Source organism: Megascapheus bottae, chromosome 2, assembly GCF_031878675.1.
Source record: "Megascapheus bottae isolate mThoBot1 chromosome 2, mThoBot2.hap1, whole genome shotgun sequence".
Classification (NCBI taxonomy): Eukaryota; Metazoa; Chordata; class Mammalia; order Rodentia; family Geomyidae; genus Megascapheus; species Megascapheus bottae.
The window spans coordinates 4479760-4495003 of record NC_143510.1 but is presented as its reverse complement, the minus strand read 5'-3'; the positions used below and the strand labels follow the sequence as shown (position 1 = coordinate 4495003).

Sequence of the window (15244 nt, the reverse complement as noted above, 5' to 3'; positions counted from 1 at the left end):
ATGTGCTTCTAAATGTTCCTTAAATTTCAGTTGGAAGAAAGGAGACTGTCGTGATTTTGATGCTCACTTAAAATATACTTTAAAAACAAAAGCCACTTTTCTAGCTCAACTTTAAGAATACCTGGTAACGCATGGATGAAGACAGGATGGAAAAACTGGCAAGAGGAAAAGAAGAGGTAACACTGTGTCCAAAAAGAAATGTACTCTTTATCTGACTTACATAACTGTAACTCCTCTGTACAACACCTTTATAATAACAATAAAAAGAAAACAAATAAATTAAATAAAGAATGCCTGGTAAATCTTCTCTAAATAAGGCCACAGTTTCCTTTTACTTTGTTGCTCTTTTAATGTTGTTTTCCAGCAAGGATTACACCAAATAAAAGAGACTAGAAAGAAGCCCACTCATGAGTTAGTATCAATTCCCACCTACATTAATAATCCCCATTCTGCTCACAAGTTTCTGAAAGACACAGAATTAGTGATTAAAAAAAAAAAACAAATGGCAGGAGTTTGACTGGTCATTGTCATACTTTAAAAAACTAAATTATCTTTCTCACTATGGTAGTTCATTCCGAAACAAAATGAAAATACTCGAAATTAATTCAAGTAGTTAGTAAGGGTTTTATATTTAACTTAGGAAGAACTTTTAAAATATTGGTATTTTGTTATTTTGATTTAAAAAATTATCATTTTTATGAGTACACAGCTAATCTAGCATGAAGCAATCTATAATTCTGTAACACATTCTTGTACAGGGTAACTACATATTTCAATGACATTTTAATTAAAAAAAAAACCTGGGAAATATTCCAACCTTCTTTCTTCTCGATTGCTTTCCTCAAGTTTCTGTAGCCTTCAAAATCACGAGGTACAGTATTGGAAGGCCAAGCCAATGAAGGACAAAACCAGACAGTAAAAAGCGAAAGTGATAAGAAGGTAAAAATGATAACATGAGCTTGAAGACTTTAAAATAAATTGTAAAAGATATCATCAAAGGACAATAAGCAGTAAAAAGGCAGTACATTTTGCATGAATAAAAAGTAAGCAGAAAATCAGGTAGTGTTATCTCTGAGAAGAGTAGACAGGCTACCCAAGGAAATGACTTAATAGTAAAGTATATTCGTTATATAAATTGAGAAGCCATATGTTTGGATGCCATGACTTTTTTTAAGTCTAAAATAGATCAGTTTTCTTAATTTTCCTCCAGAAAGAAAGCTTATTTTTAACAAGATACCCCTCCTTTTAAGTCTTTGCCAAAGACTTTTTATGGTATCATTCAAAAGATTTTACAAAGTAATGCCTTTATACCATCATATGAAAATATTCATACTACATACATTCTATTTACTACCTTTTAAAGACTTGTTTTTGGTTTTATTATACTACAGGTGAACATCACTAATTCTAAGCAAAAAATAAAACCTATATTAAAGTAATACATGAAATGGCATTACAGGCAAATGAGTATGGTTGTTATACTAACAGTGAAAAATTACAATTTTACAAATTGAAAACAATATCTAATAATATTGAGATTAACAAGTTTACTATGCTAATTATTATAAATGAACTACTGTAAGGCAAAAGTGGAAAGAAAATGGGAAATGTAGTACTTTCCATTAGTAAGATTTTTTTAGCACAAAAAACATAAGAAAAATTATCTGCCAGCAGAGGCTTGTTAGCAGAATTTATAGAATACATAATCTTGGAGTATCTTTACTCAGATTCAGTGGAATGAACTGTATACCAACATTTGTCATGCTGACCAAAAGTAGATGATCTAAGCTCTCTAAACATACAGCAATATGCTTAGAATTCCAACATGGTACATTTCTGCCCAACATTACAAAAATGCTTTTTGGAATCATCCATTTTTTTAATGAAAAGATGGAACCTAAGGTATAGATTCTTTCATTAAGTCAGTTCTCTCATTTTAAGTGTGTGTGTGTGTGTGTGTGTGTGTGTGTGTGTGTGTGTGTGTGTCTATTCCCCAATACTGAAGCTTAAACTCAGAGCCTTTTACTTTTGCTTAGTTTTTTACCTCAAGGTTGAGGCTCTACCACTGGAGTTATACCTCAACTTCTGAATTTTTGCTGGTTCATTAGAGATGAAAGTCTCACAGGCTTGTCTGCATGGGCTGGCTTCAAACCAGATCCTCAGATCTCACCACCTGAGTAGCTAGGATTACAGGTGTGAGCCACCAGCACCCAACATTCATTTTAATTTTTTAATATGTTCTTGTATGTGACTTTTAGCCTGTGATTGATTTTCCTAGTCAATTAATATACTACTGTTATGAAACTAGTAATCTTTCTGAGGAAAAAAAATGTCCACATACTAATACTAGCCTGGCATTAAATGGTTGAGTTTCATGACTAAAACAGGAAGATAAGACCAACATTTTAGGAAATCTGTGTTACTAGAGTTTCAGCTCAACACCATTAAATACAAATAAATATAAGTGCAGTCTGAAAGATAAATGAAGTTTTGTTTTGTTTTATTTACATTACAGGTTATTTAAGGCTAGATATCCAAAAGTATTGAACTAAACATAAGAATGGCAAAGGGAGACAAAAACATGAGAAAAGGTATCAATGTTCAAGAAGTCACACGCCCACTACCTGATGAATATAACTGGAACCTCTCTTCATATTACACCAACAATAAAATACTAATTGAAATAAATAAATAATAAAAAGAATGGCAAATTCCTGTATCTAAATGCACCAAAAAAAAATAATGAAGTCTAATCCAGGCTTATATCAGTGATGATGAGCTAAAAAGGACTCAAAGGATCTGACTCCCAGCAGTCTTGCTATTTCTAGCACAGAAAATGTTTATTGTACACACATCTGCATTAAAATGTACGGTTCCCATGAGCCAATAAGCAGGCCAAAGTGCAAGTGCTTTCCTGAAGTTAACACTCCCCTTCACCTTACTCACAGCTCAGAAGAGAGCCATGAGGTCTGCCTCCTTACCAGTACCTCCTGTAGCCTCTCTTCCTTGGGGTAATTAGTGGTCAGTTTGAAGTTAGGACTTCTCCCTAGGTACAGGGAGACTCCACACAATATCTAATCACACTCTGCACATACTTAGACTGACCTTTGTCTAACCATGGCATATGTAATACCTATCTTATCCTTAGAACCCAAGGATGGCAGCTGTTCATATGCAGATTCCTTCCAAATCTGGGCGAGGTCATGACCACTCCTTCCCAAAGATTAGCCCCACTCTCTCACCAAGCAGTCCTCCCATACTGTCCAAGCCTGCCAAGCTGAAATGTCCTCAACCCCATGTTTGCTTTTGAGCTATCTAGTCCCCCCCTTCCCCTTCCCTCCTCCCTTGCTTTGAAACATCAAAATAAATGCTTTCCTAATTGCTTTTAAGATCATTGCAATAATTAGTTCAAAAAGACAACAGAGCTGAGTGCTGGTGGTCCATGTGTGTAATCAAAGAAGGTTGATACCTGAGGATCACAGTTCAAAGCCACCCCAGGAGGGAAAGTCTATGAGACTCTTACTGCGAGTTAACCATCAAAACACTGAAAGTGCAGATCAAGAAGAAAAGAAAAGAATATGGAAGGAGGAAAGGGGAAAGGGGAAGGGGAAAGGGGGAAGGGAAAGGGAGAGAAAGGAAAAAGGTCAGGGACAGCACCCAGGCACTGAGTCCAGGCCTAGAACCTTCCCTCCCTCCACCCTCCAAGAATAAGAGGAAAAGGCCAAGGCAGATGGGGAGGAAGGGAGGAAGAGGAAGGAAAGGGAAAAAAGGAGGTGAAGGGGGAGGAGGAAGAGGAAGACAATGACAATTACAGCAGAAGGAAAGCAATCTAATCAATCTCTCTCCATATATTATAGGAATTTCATTTTGTTTGTTTTTTTAATTTATATTTTATAAATATATATTTATATTTTATATATTATATTTTATATTTATATTATACATAGAAAAGGATTTATTGGGCTCTAAGTATAATGGATGAAATACTTCATTAAACTGAGTAAAATAATGTTGTTTTTATTTTTTTATTCCAAACACTATCTATCATGAAGTCAAGTTTCATCACATCCTACAAATTTATATGTAAAGTAATATGAATTCAGAGATGTCTCTCATGGTCATAGTACACAAGATAAATAATCAGGTCCACAAATCACATCATTGTCAATTTATACACGCCACCCCAGAGCTTGCTTGTGAAAATATCTTCTAAATAAAATATAAAGCTTAGGATATGTAGTCTTTCGCTTTTCAACTTTTCCTTTCTTTCTTTCTTTCTTTCTTTCATTCTTTCATTCTTTCATTCTTCCTTTCTTTCTTTCTTCCTTTCTCTTTCTTTCTTTCTTTCTTTCTTTTCCCCCAATCCTGGGGCTTAAACTCAGGATCTGGGCACTGCCCTTGGGTTTTCTCAAGGCTAGCACTCTACCCTTGAGCCACAGCACCACTTCTGGCTTTTTCTGTGTATGTGGTACCAAGGAATCCAATGCAGGACTTCATACATGCTAGGCAAACACTCTACCACTAGGCCACACTCCTGGCCCTAATCTTTTCTCTTAATCTTTCATTTTTTTTAAGTTTTGGGTTATTTTTAGTTGGGCCTCATGGTGCATTACCCAGTGAGCCATAAGCCCAGTCCTTTTGTGTGTGTGTGTGTGTGTGTTTTGGTTTTGCCAGTCCTGGGGCTTGAACTCAGGGTCTGAGCACTGGCCTTGGGCTTTCTCAAGGCTAGAGCTCTACCACTTAAGCCACAGCACTATTTCCGGCTTTTTCTGTGTATGTGGTACCAAGGATTCGAACCCGGGTTTTCATGTATGCTAGGCAAGCACTCTACCAAACTCCCAGCCCCATATGTGTGTGTTTTAATGCAACAAAGTCTTACTAATTTGGCTCAAGCTGTCCTTGATTCTACTCTGCATCCTATGTAGCTAGAATTACAGGTATGTAACACCATGGCTAGCCCTTTTCTGGATTATTATTTTGGAAATAAATATTTCCTCTCTAAATATATCTCTGTTAAAAGTTAACATTTTCCTGACTCATGTCTTAATATAAATCCAGAAACTTGGTAAGTTATTATTATTAAAATTTACTATTACAATAAAAAATCATTATTTAATTCTCATTAAATAACACTCTAATTTGAAATAACTGCAGTTTAATGTCAATTGTTTCCTTTACAATAAATAAAAGCTCCACTACAAAAAACTTCCATGACAAAGATAAATATTAATAATAGAATATTTCTCCATCTTATCTAATGATCATGTGATTATTTCCAGACATCATCACTAAAATAAACTGATTCAGAGGCATTAAGTCTAGGTGTCTAGTGCTATTAAAAATTTATCAAAAATCTTTTCACTGAGATATTCGTTTTCATTATTTTATAGCCAACAAGTGCTTAAAACAGTATCTCTAAATTTAACTTAAAAGGGCATACTCATGCCCTTGAAAAGTATACCCTTGCTTATACTTATTTGTTATTCATGAACACAAAGCACCTTGGCCTTCAGAGCAAGTCATACAAGTCACATGACATTATGACCACCCACAGAATTAGTTTTTACGACTAAACAATAAGTCACATGCAAAAGTCTCCTATAATGAATAGGAGACTTCATTTTGCTTGAATGCAAGCAAAATGTTGAGTAACACTAGTTTCAATAATCCTATGATCACTAATTAGTTCAGGTTTAATTGCCTTCCATAAGGAGAGAGCTGGTGATTATACACGTACTAATGCTGTCTCAATCAGTCATCCATGAAAAGTATCCACTGAAACATTAGTATCTCAAAAAAGCAATGACCAGCCATAAATTCCTGGTGCAGTTATGTGTAACTCATTGTTTTAACTACATTAACCATTCTTTTCTAACACCATGACATAAAGCAGAGTTAAATTTGAAAAGTTTAAGCTTACAGTAATGCTTTGATCAACTGACAGTTCTAGTTCTCTAAGTGCATTTCTAAATAAACTAAGAAAGCAGTATGTGGCAGGTGCTCCTGGCTGACACCTGTAATCCTAGCTACTGAGAAGACTGAGACCTATGGATCCAGGTTCAAAGACAAACTAAGCAGACAAACCTGAGACTCTTACCTTCAACTAACCAGCAAAAGGCCAGAAGTGGAGATATGACTCAAAGGGGAAAGGTACTAGCCTAGAGCAAAAAAGCTAAGCAAAGGCACAAGGTCCTGAGGTTCAAGCCCAAGGAAAGGGAAGGAGAAAGAAAGGAAGAAGGGGGAGGGGAAAGGAAAGGGAAAGGCAAAAATAAAACAAGAGAGGATGACAAAGGGGAAACAGGGGAGAAGAAAGAGGAAAGGAAAAGAGAGAAGGAGGGGAGGAGGAGAAGGAGGAACAGGAAGACAGGGAAGGGAAGAGAAGAGGGAGGAGGAGAGGAGAGGAGAGAAGAAAAAAGAGAAGAAAAAGAAATCACCAAGTAGACTAAAAATCAACAATTCTACAAAGCTTCTCCTTGTAACAAGGCATGGCAGATCAGAGGCTTTAGCCCCCTTTTGAATATCTAGCCAAAAATATTTCAACTTAATTTGATTTGCATGTTTAAAATATATTTTCAGTGAATTATTTGACTGCATTATAGAATTAACATGTAAACAATTGTGAAGTTTTTCTTAGCGTTCAACCACATGAACATGGCAAGTGGTCTAATTATATTTATCTTCTTGGACTTCTGACTAGTTGACTTCAAAGGGAGATGTTATCAGGGGCCCAAGGAAGAGAAAAACCTAATGTGGTGGTAAAAAGCTGGGCTACTCCATGTTGGAAGATTCAGGAAGCCTGATAAGGCATGGATAGCTTTTATATAATCTACTTTGAAGCCCTAAGGGAAATATTCCAGAGAGGAGAAATGACATTTGATGGATTAGTTTAGCCTTTAGATAAACTAATCTAGATACGAATTAGAATGTCATGAGACTACTTAATGATATTAGAAAAACAGAGGAGGAAAAAAAAGTGAAAACACTGAGCTGTAATGTTACACAACAAGCTTTGTGGAAAAGCAAGATGAATGGAATGCAAAAGCAGCTATTTGAATAAATAACACAATTATTTCAAATATTGATCTTTATCTTGAATAATCTATGTAAAACTCACTACCATATTATGACAGCTAAGCTTACTTAGCTTACCTATAACTAGAGAAAAACCATTAAAAGCTATCATTGTAAATGTGAACTCACTTAAATGATTTTTTCATTTATTTGTCTCCTTATAACACTATGCATACTCATAATTACAAATCAAAATATCCTTGAAAATAAAGAGAACTTCAGGTAACAGTAACTTTACAGTGCTACCTTTTTTTCTTCTTCTTTTCTTTCCTCTTCAGCTTCTCTAAATCTTTCTTAGCTAAATCAATAATCTCAATAGTTTCTTTATCTGAAGACAGAATAGTTGGGGAGAAGGGTGTAGAGCCACTGAAATACGTTGATCTTGAAGTGGCTCTTGTCAAGTTCTTTCGAAGGTTTTCATTCACAGCTTCACTTTCTAACAACTTTGCCCTAAAGAATAAAAACATATGTTAAGCAGAGATCTTTTTTTTATGACATGATAACATACATGACATAAAGTTTGCCATCCTATCCATTTCTAAGTTTCTAGCACTAACCATGTTTATACAATTATACAACCATCCACCCCTATGGCCAGATTTAGAACATTTTAAAATATTCTGATTAAACAGTTGTAAATCTGAAATTGTATTCTTAAGTGGTCAAGAAAACCCAAAATCTTCCATGCCAATGGTAATGAGATTACTTTGGTTCTAACCAGTGGTGAGCAGCCCATTGTCAACCCATTGTTTAAACTTAAAATACGAAAGCAGCATGATGCCTTCAGTTTCTAGTTACTCATTCATTTCATGATAATAGAATTTTCAAAACTCTGCAAGCAATCCTTCATCAAATTCACCCCTAATTATCAGAAAGACATCTGGCTCCTGAATGTGGTGTGGGAAATACGAGATCTCCAAGGAAACTTGAGTTTGATCACTGAAAGCATTCTTTTGTCTCCATATGTAGACCTAATCATGACAAGGCAGTAAGATATGTACTGTCAACATTATGTGAAAACACAAATGATGAAGCCTTAAAAGTCTGGACTTGACAACAAAAGGAATTCTGAAAACTTGATTTGACTTAAACCGTCAAGAACACAATGGCCCATTGCAAATAGAATCGAGTGCCAAGGTTAATTTGGCACATGGGCAAATGAGACAGGACTTTCAGGAGAAAGGATATATATCTCTATCCTAATACTGTACTTCTTGTGCTTTTGCCATGTATTCAAATATCTCAGAGGAAAATGCTAGGTTATTAAAAATATGACATAGACAAGCTCTGTATTTTTCAATGTCTACTCAAAACTTGAATTTCTAACACTAAATCAGCTTAGAAATAGAGTATGAATAATTCAGAGAATATATAAACATAAATATATGCATGCATACATACATAAATCAGTGAGTATAAGTACGAACCTAAATTCAATAGTGTTTTATTTGTGGGGGAAGGGTAGTTCCAGAGTATAAATTCAAGACCTCATGCTTAGTAGGCAAATGTACTTCCCAGTTGAGCCACTCTCCCATCCCTATTTTGCTTTAGCTATTTTTCTGACTGAGTTTTGAGGTTTTGCATGGATTGGCCTTGGACATTTGATCGTCCTACCTCTCATAGTCTTCCTATTTATTGCTTCTATGTAGCTAGAATTACATGTGCATGCTACTATACATCAACCCATGAATATATTATTGTCATTTTTTAAATTCAGAAAGCAACCTAAGTATAAAACTCAAGTTAATTATAAAAACCCAAAGTAAAGATACATCATTACCAAACCAAAAAAAAAAAACAAAAAAAACCTGCCAACAAAATAATAACCTTTTCTACATTTCTAGGATAGTACAAAACCTAGACACACAAGAAGGACTGCCATAAACAAATAGCTAACATAACAATAATGATCAGCATTTTGTTGTTTTTGCTGTTATTCTGGTGCTAGGGATCAAACTCAGAGACTGTACATTCTCTCTTAGCTTTTTCACTCAAGAGTGATGGTCTGTCCCTTTGAATCACAGCTTCATTTCTGCCTTTTTGCCGGTTAACTGAAGAGAAGCATCTCATAGACTTTCCTGCTCTGGCTAGCTTCAAACCTCAGCCTCCTGAGTAACTAGGATTATAGGTATGAACCATAGGCATAGCTTAAAGGTCTGTGTGTTAATTTTATAACAAACTGAACCTTATATTTTGTTTCACTTGATTGTCAAGGCTTGTGTTTAGTAGAGACACAACTGATACTTCTTAAATCCTTTTGTTCATTAAAACTTGCAACCTTTAGGATTTACTTCCATAAACCCCAGGTTGTGTTAGCAGAAGCTCATTTCTGTACAAGCTATAGAGAAAACATTTGTCTTCCCCTCCCTCACTTTCTCCCTCTCCCTTCACATTCATCGTGCTGCCTACACATCACACACTGCCTGCACATCATCTGACAGGAGCAGGGAGGCATGCAGGGAGTGTCTGGACTCCCCCAAATGAGTAGTCAGAGAGCTTTGGTATGTGTCCCTTGCTGCCACTGGATCTTGGGGCCATCAGTCTTTAAAAGCCCTCAATAATACATACTTTCCTTAGGATTGTCATGAGAATTAATGACATAATGAACATAAAAACTTATGTAAGTGAAGCTGGGCCTTGGAGGCTTTTAAGCCTGCAATCCTAGCCACTCCAGAGGCTGAGATCCAAGGATTACAGTTCAAAGCCATCCTGGGCCAGAAAGTCCATGAGATCTTTATCTGCAAGTAACTACTAAAAACCCCAAAAGTGGAACTGTGGTTCAAGTGGTAGCACTCTAGTCTTGAGCAAAAAAAGCTCAGTGACAAAGCTCACACCCAAGAGTTCAAACCTCAGGACCAGTACAAAAACTAAATAAAGAAACAAACAACAACAACAAACAGCCTTGCATAACACCTAGAAGCTGGTGGTCACACCTTAAAAGATGCTGAAGAGGCTAAGATCTAATGATTATGGTTCAAAGCCAGCTCAGGAATGAGTTTTTTATCTCCAATTAACCACGAAAAAGCCAGAAGGTTAGCCTTGAGCCACACTTGGCATCCTCAGTTCAAACCCCAGTCTTGGGGAGCACACACACACATGCACACACAAGCTTGAGTAACTGATACTGCATTGAATAAATTATATCTATTTTATAAAACTTGGAAACAATATAATTATCTAACAAGAAAGGATTAAATATAGCAACTATAATCACCAGGTAGTGCTATATAAAATCAAGCAATGTCATTTTAGAAAAAAGTACTAAGTAACACTGAAAACTGGTTATGTCAAACAACAGATAGCAAAACAGTAATGTATACTGTGATATGGATTTTGTTAAACTACACATGGGAAACTTTCAAAGAAACATACCAAAATGTTAGCTTCAGCTGTTGCAGTGGGAGGAATATTACATTTAAAAAACTCTACAGGGCCAGGAGTTTGGCCTGGTGGTAGAATACTTGTCTAGCATGCGCAAAGACCCAAGTTCAATTCCTTGGTACCATATATAGGAAAATCTGAAAGTGATGCTGTGGTTCAAGTGGTAGAGCTCTAGACTTGAGAAAGCCAAAGGACAATGCTCAAGCCCTGAGTTCAAGCTCCAGGATTGGCAAAAAAAATCTTTACAAAGATGTTAATGCCTTTAAAATTTGAAGATTAATTAGTAATTATTTTACAAATACTAACATAGCTGGTAAATATTAAAAAGTACCAACTATTACTTTTTTTTTCTTTTTTTTGCCATCCTGGGCTTGAGCTCAGGGCCTGAGCACTGTCCTTGGACTTTCTCAAGGCTAGAGCTCTACCACTTGAGCCTCAGCACCACTTCCGGCTTTTTTCTATGTATGTGGTACCGAGGAATCGAACCCGGGTCTTCATGCATGCGAGGCAAGCACAACTATTACTTTAGAATAAGATAAAATAAAAATATCCCAAATAGATCAATGCAAATATATTTATATATATTTATAATGTATATTATATATAAGTAAATAATATAATAAATATATTTATAAATACACATATATGTACATTTAGCTTAAGAATTGTAAATACAAAGTCTTCAAGAAACAAGGTTTTGAAAAAATTTGAATTGAAATAAGATTAAATTAGTCAAAATCAGAATTTGAGAACAGGGGTCTGTAAAAATAATAACCTGCTAGACCTTTACAGTACCGTTCAATATAAGAAATCTTATAAGAAATTTTATATTCCACCCTTTTATTTGAGATCCATAATAACTCTGTGAAGCTAGCAAGTATCATCTTATTCTTACAGATGAACAAATCAGAGCTCAGTGTTGGTTAAGTAAGTAAATTGGCTGAGGTCATCACACACTTTATTAATAAATAGAAGTTTAAATTTCTATCCAGTAATCCAATTTGAATCCAAAGTTTATTTATGCTTATCTCACATGTCAATTACTTTTACATTATATATTATAATCCTAGGATTTTAGAAGACTACTCCCCAGGGCTGGGACATATCTAATTAAAGAAGCATCAAAGTTGGGAATCTGAAACTATTTAATCCTCTACCAGGAAAGATTTGGTCCATGATTGAAATCAGGGCCATGAATCATCTCTGCTCTCTAATGACTTAAGAAATAGTCTAAACTCAAAACTGCAGAAAGAGAATATTAGATGCTGCTTTTAGCAACTAAGAAGGGTAGAAATGATTCAGTCAGTGTTCTAGGAAATAATATCAAGCCATTTGTGCAATAATCAGATCAAAACTAGGTACAGCCTTAGAATAACAGGGTGGAGAAAAGAAACCAGATCAAATCATTGGCCAACACAGAGGAAATAAAAGAGATGAAAAGAAGTAGCTTTTTGGAAATGAAGAAACATAGGTATCAATTGTGTTCCAAAGAATTGCAAATAATGTGTCTACAAAATGGGGAAAGCTGGTCAGAGAATGAATTGTGGGCTTCAGTTAGGGAAGAGCATTGAAAACTTGAATAGATACTGTGAGTCCAGGTTGGCTGTGGTCCACAGCCAAAACAAAATGTCCCAAACGCCAAAGAGTAAAGCATGAAAAATATATACATGTATGCACACATATAAGCGTGCACATGCACACGCATGCACACACACACACGTGGAAAATGGCACTTATTTGAGTAATAGTATAGAGCACTACTTTAGGGTGTCTTCTCATTACAGTGGAGGAAGTCCTATCATGGTTTGAGACCCTCTGGAAGATCCCCAAAAGAAGATACAAGGGGGCAGAACACAAGTTGAAAATGGTGAACAGGTTAGGTTAGCAGTGAAGCAGGAGCTATTCCCATCTAGTTAACTTCCACAAATGGGTAGTAGGAATTATAATCTGAACAATGGAGATGCTACCTCATAGAACTGACTGAATTTTAAGCTCAAGAGAAAAGAGCTCACTGTCAGAGCATTCCATGAAACCTAAAAATCTTAAGAGAAATGACTAATGTCTCTGACCTTCTTTCCCACTCTTAACCATGAGCTTCTCCACAATTCCACACTGTGCTCAGGATTTCTTTCACTGAATTCTACCATTCTGCTTACTTTGTGGAACTAATTAAGATTACTTTCTTTGACTGTGAATTCCTTTATATTGAGTTTGCCTCCAGGCCATGGCATGGCATTAGTATATAAACAGCCCATATAGCACACTGCAAGAAATGTAAACAGATGTTCAAGAAAAAGGCCGGCAAACTGATAGAATAACAGAAGTAAAAGAGAACAGGATGAATAGGAGACTCAAGAAATTAATGATGATGTGTACATGTTGATCTATCCAAAAATAATGGGGTGCAAGAGGTAAAAAGAAAGACATCAAAGATAACTAGATTACCAAGCACCAATGGCTCAAGCCTCTAATCCTAGATACTGAGGAGGCTGAAATCTGAGAATTACAGTTTGAAGGCAGCCCAAGCAAGAAGTCTTACCTCTACTTAAAAATGCCAGATGTATTTATGACTCTAATGTTTTACTACATAGATTAATATGTATCCATGACATGCAAATGCTCAGCTTAATTTTAATTAAGTTCTAAAATCTAAGTGCCAGTGATTGTATATAGAGATTCCCTTCTTGAATACTTGTTTGTTAAACATGTCATTTAAAATATGCTGTAAAAATCAATGTTAATTAATTAATTAAAAAAACGCCAGATGTTCCAAGTGCGGTGGCTCATGCCTATAATCCTAGCTACTCAGGAGGCTGAGATTTGAGGATTGCGGTTCAAAGCCAACTCGGGCACTAAAGTCTGTGAAACTCCTATCTCCAATTAACCGCCAGAAAATCAGGAGTGGTGCTGTGGCTCAAGGTGCAGGATAGTAGCCTTGAGCTGAAGAGCTCAGGAACAGCACCCAGGCCCAGCGTTCAAGCCCCACGACCGACTTAAAAAAAAAAATGCCAGTTGTAAAGCTATGGCTCAAGTAATAGACTACCAGCCTTGAGCAAAATAAAAGCTCAGAGGGTCTGGAGTTTGGCCTAGTAGTAGAGTGCTTGCCTAGCATGCATGAAGACTAGAGTTTGATTCCTTGGTACCACATACATAGAAAAAAGCCAGAAGTGGTGCTGAAGCTCAACTGGTAGAGCTCTAGCCTTGAGAAAACCCAAGGACAGTGCTCAGGCCCTGAGCTCAAGCCCAAGACTGGCAAACAAACAACAAGAAAAAAAAGCTCAAGGACAGTGGTGCCCAGGCCCTGAATTCAAGCCTTAGGACCAGCACACACATGAGTGAGAGAGAGGGAAGGGGGAGAAGAGAGACAGGGACAGAAAGACAGAGAGACAGAGAAAGAATGAGAGAGGAGAGGGAGGGAGGGAAAGAGGGAATTCATCAGCATCAATTGTGCCTGTCCTATGTATCAGTTTTTGTACAATAAGATAATATGGAAAGAGAAAAGAAAGTAATTTAAAATATGACACTATGGGAAATGGAAGTATCTATTCCTCTAAATAATACCATTGAAGTGTGATTCTTAGATCTCAGCCTCCTAAGCAACTAGACTTACAGGTTTGAACCACCTGTGCCAGGGCTAGAATAGGGCTGAGGATACACCTCAGAGTACATAAGACCCAGGGTTTCATTTCCATCCCCAGTACCAATGGGAAGAAGAAAAATATTCGAGACTCTGAAATACTGATATGTATAATTGCTGAACAGCCAATCCTAGCAAACAGAAATATTAGAACCATAGCAAACCACCAAACCAAGATAATCATTATGTGTTACAGAAAAACTGTACCTGAGATCTTCAATTTCTTTGATGTAACTATGAACCATGTTGCTAATCTCTTCATTCCCTTCACCTGAAATATAAAATATGAAATGGCAATTTTGCTTTGAAGTGAAGACTTAAAAAAACAAAAACTATTAGAAGTTTGGGTCTGCACAAGTCTTTTTTTAAAAAATAGAATTTTATTTATTTATTTATTTATTTATTTATTTACTGTCAGTGCTGGGATTTGAATTTAATGGCCTAAATGCTATTCTTTAGCTTTTCTATCAAGGCTAGTGCTTTACCATTTGAGCTACAGCTTCTCTTCCAGCTTTTACGTGTGTGTGTGTGTGTGTGTGTGTGTGTGTGTGTGTGTGTGTGTGTGTGTGTGTATGTGTGTGTGTGTGTGATGGGGCTTGAACTTGGCCTGGGCATTATCCCTGAGCTCTTCAGCTCAAGGCTACCACCTTACCCTTGAGCCAATTCCCACTTCCTATTTTCTAGAGGTTAACTGGAAATAAGAGTCTCAGGTCCTTCTAAGCCAAGGCTGGCTTTGAATGGTGATCCTTAGATCTCAGCCTCCTGAGTAGCTAGGTTTACAAACATTAGCCACAGGTACTCGGCGTAAACACAATTCTTTTTCTCTTTTTAACTGATTTTATTTATTAACTTACATTTATTTTTGTGCTGATACTGAGACTTCAACTTAAGGCCTCACACTCTCATCCAAGATTTTTGCTCAAGGGTGGCACTCTACACCTAAGCCACACCTGTACTTCCTGAAAACACAATTCTTAACAGCAAATTTTCCACCCATAATTACCTGAACCAACAATTAATAAGGTGATATGATGCAATGGGCAGAGTATGTTTATATAATAATTTATTATTTGAAAAAAATGAAAAAAAATGATATGTTTAACTTAAAGCCACAAACTACTTATAAAAACTTGGATATTTCTACTTCAACAATTC

At 36.3% G+C, this 15244-nt stretch overlaps 1 protein-coding gene across 10 annotated transcripts in view; it reads right to left on the bottom strand.

Annotated features, from left to right (window-relative positions):
• The window catches only part of Kif21a (kinesin family member 21A), a 132933-nt gene that overhangs the window by 45795 nt on the left and 71894 nt on the right, over window positions 1–15244 (bottom strand). For 5 of the 10 annotated variants that reach the window (XM_090319833.1, XM_090319840.1, XM_090319861.1 and 2 more), the window contains exons 10-12: window positions 14297–14360; window positions 7318–7521; window positions 818–856 (exon numbers count right to left, since the gene is read on the bottom strand). In XM_090319833.1, the coding sequence (XP_090175959.1) occupies window positions 818–856; window positions 7318–7521; window positions 14297–14360 (307 nt within the window). The remainder of the gene's footprint in view (window positions 1–817; window positions 857–7317; window positions 7522–14296; window positions 14361–15244) is intronic. The other 5 variants (XM_090319839.1, XM_090319844.1, XM_090319841.1 and 2 more) reach the window with 1 other exon arrangement.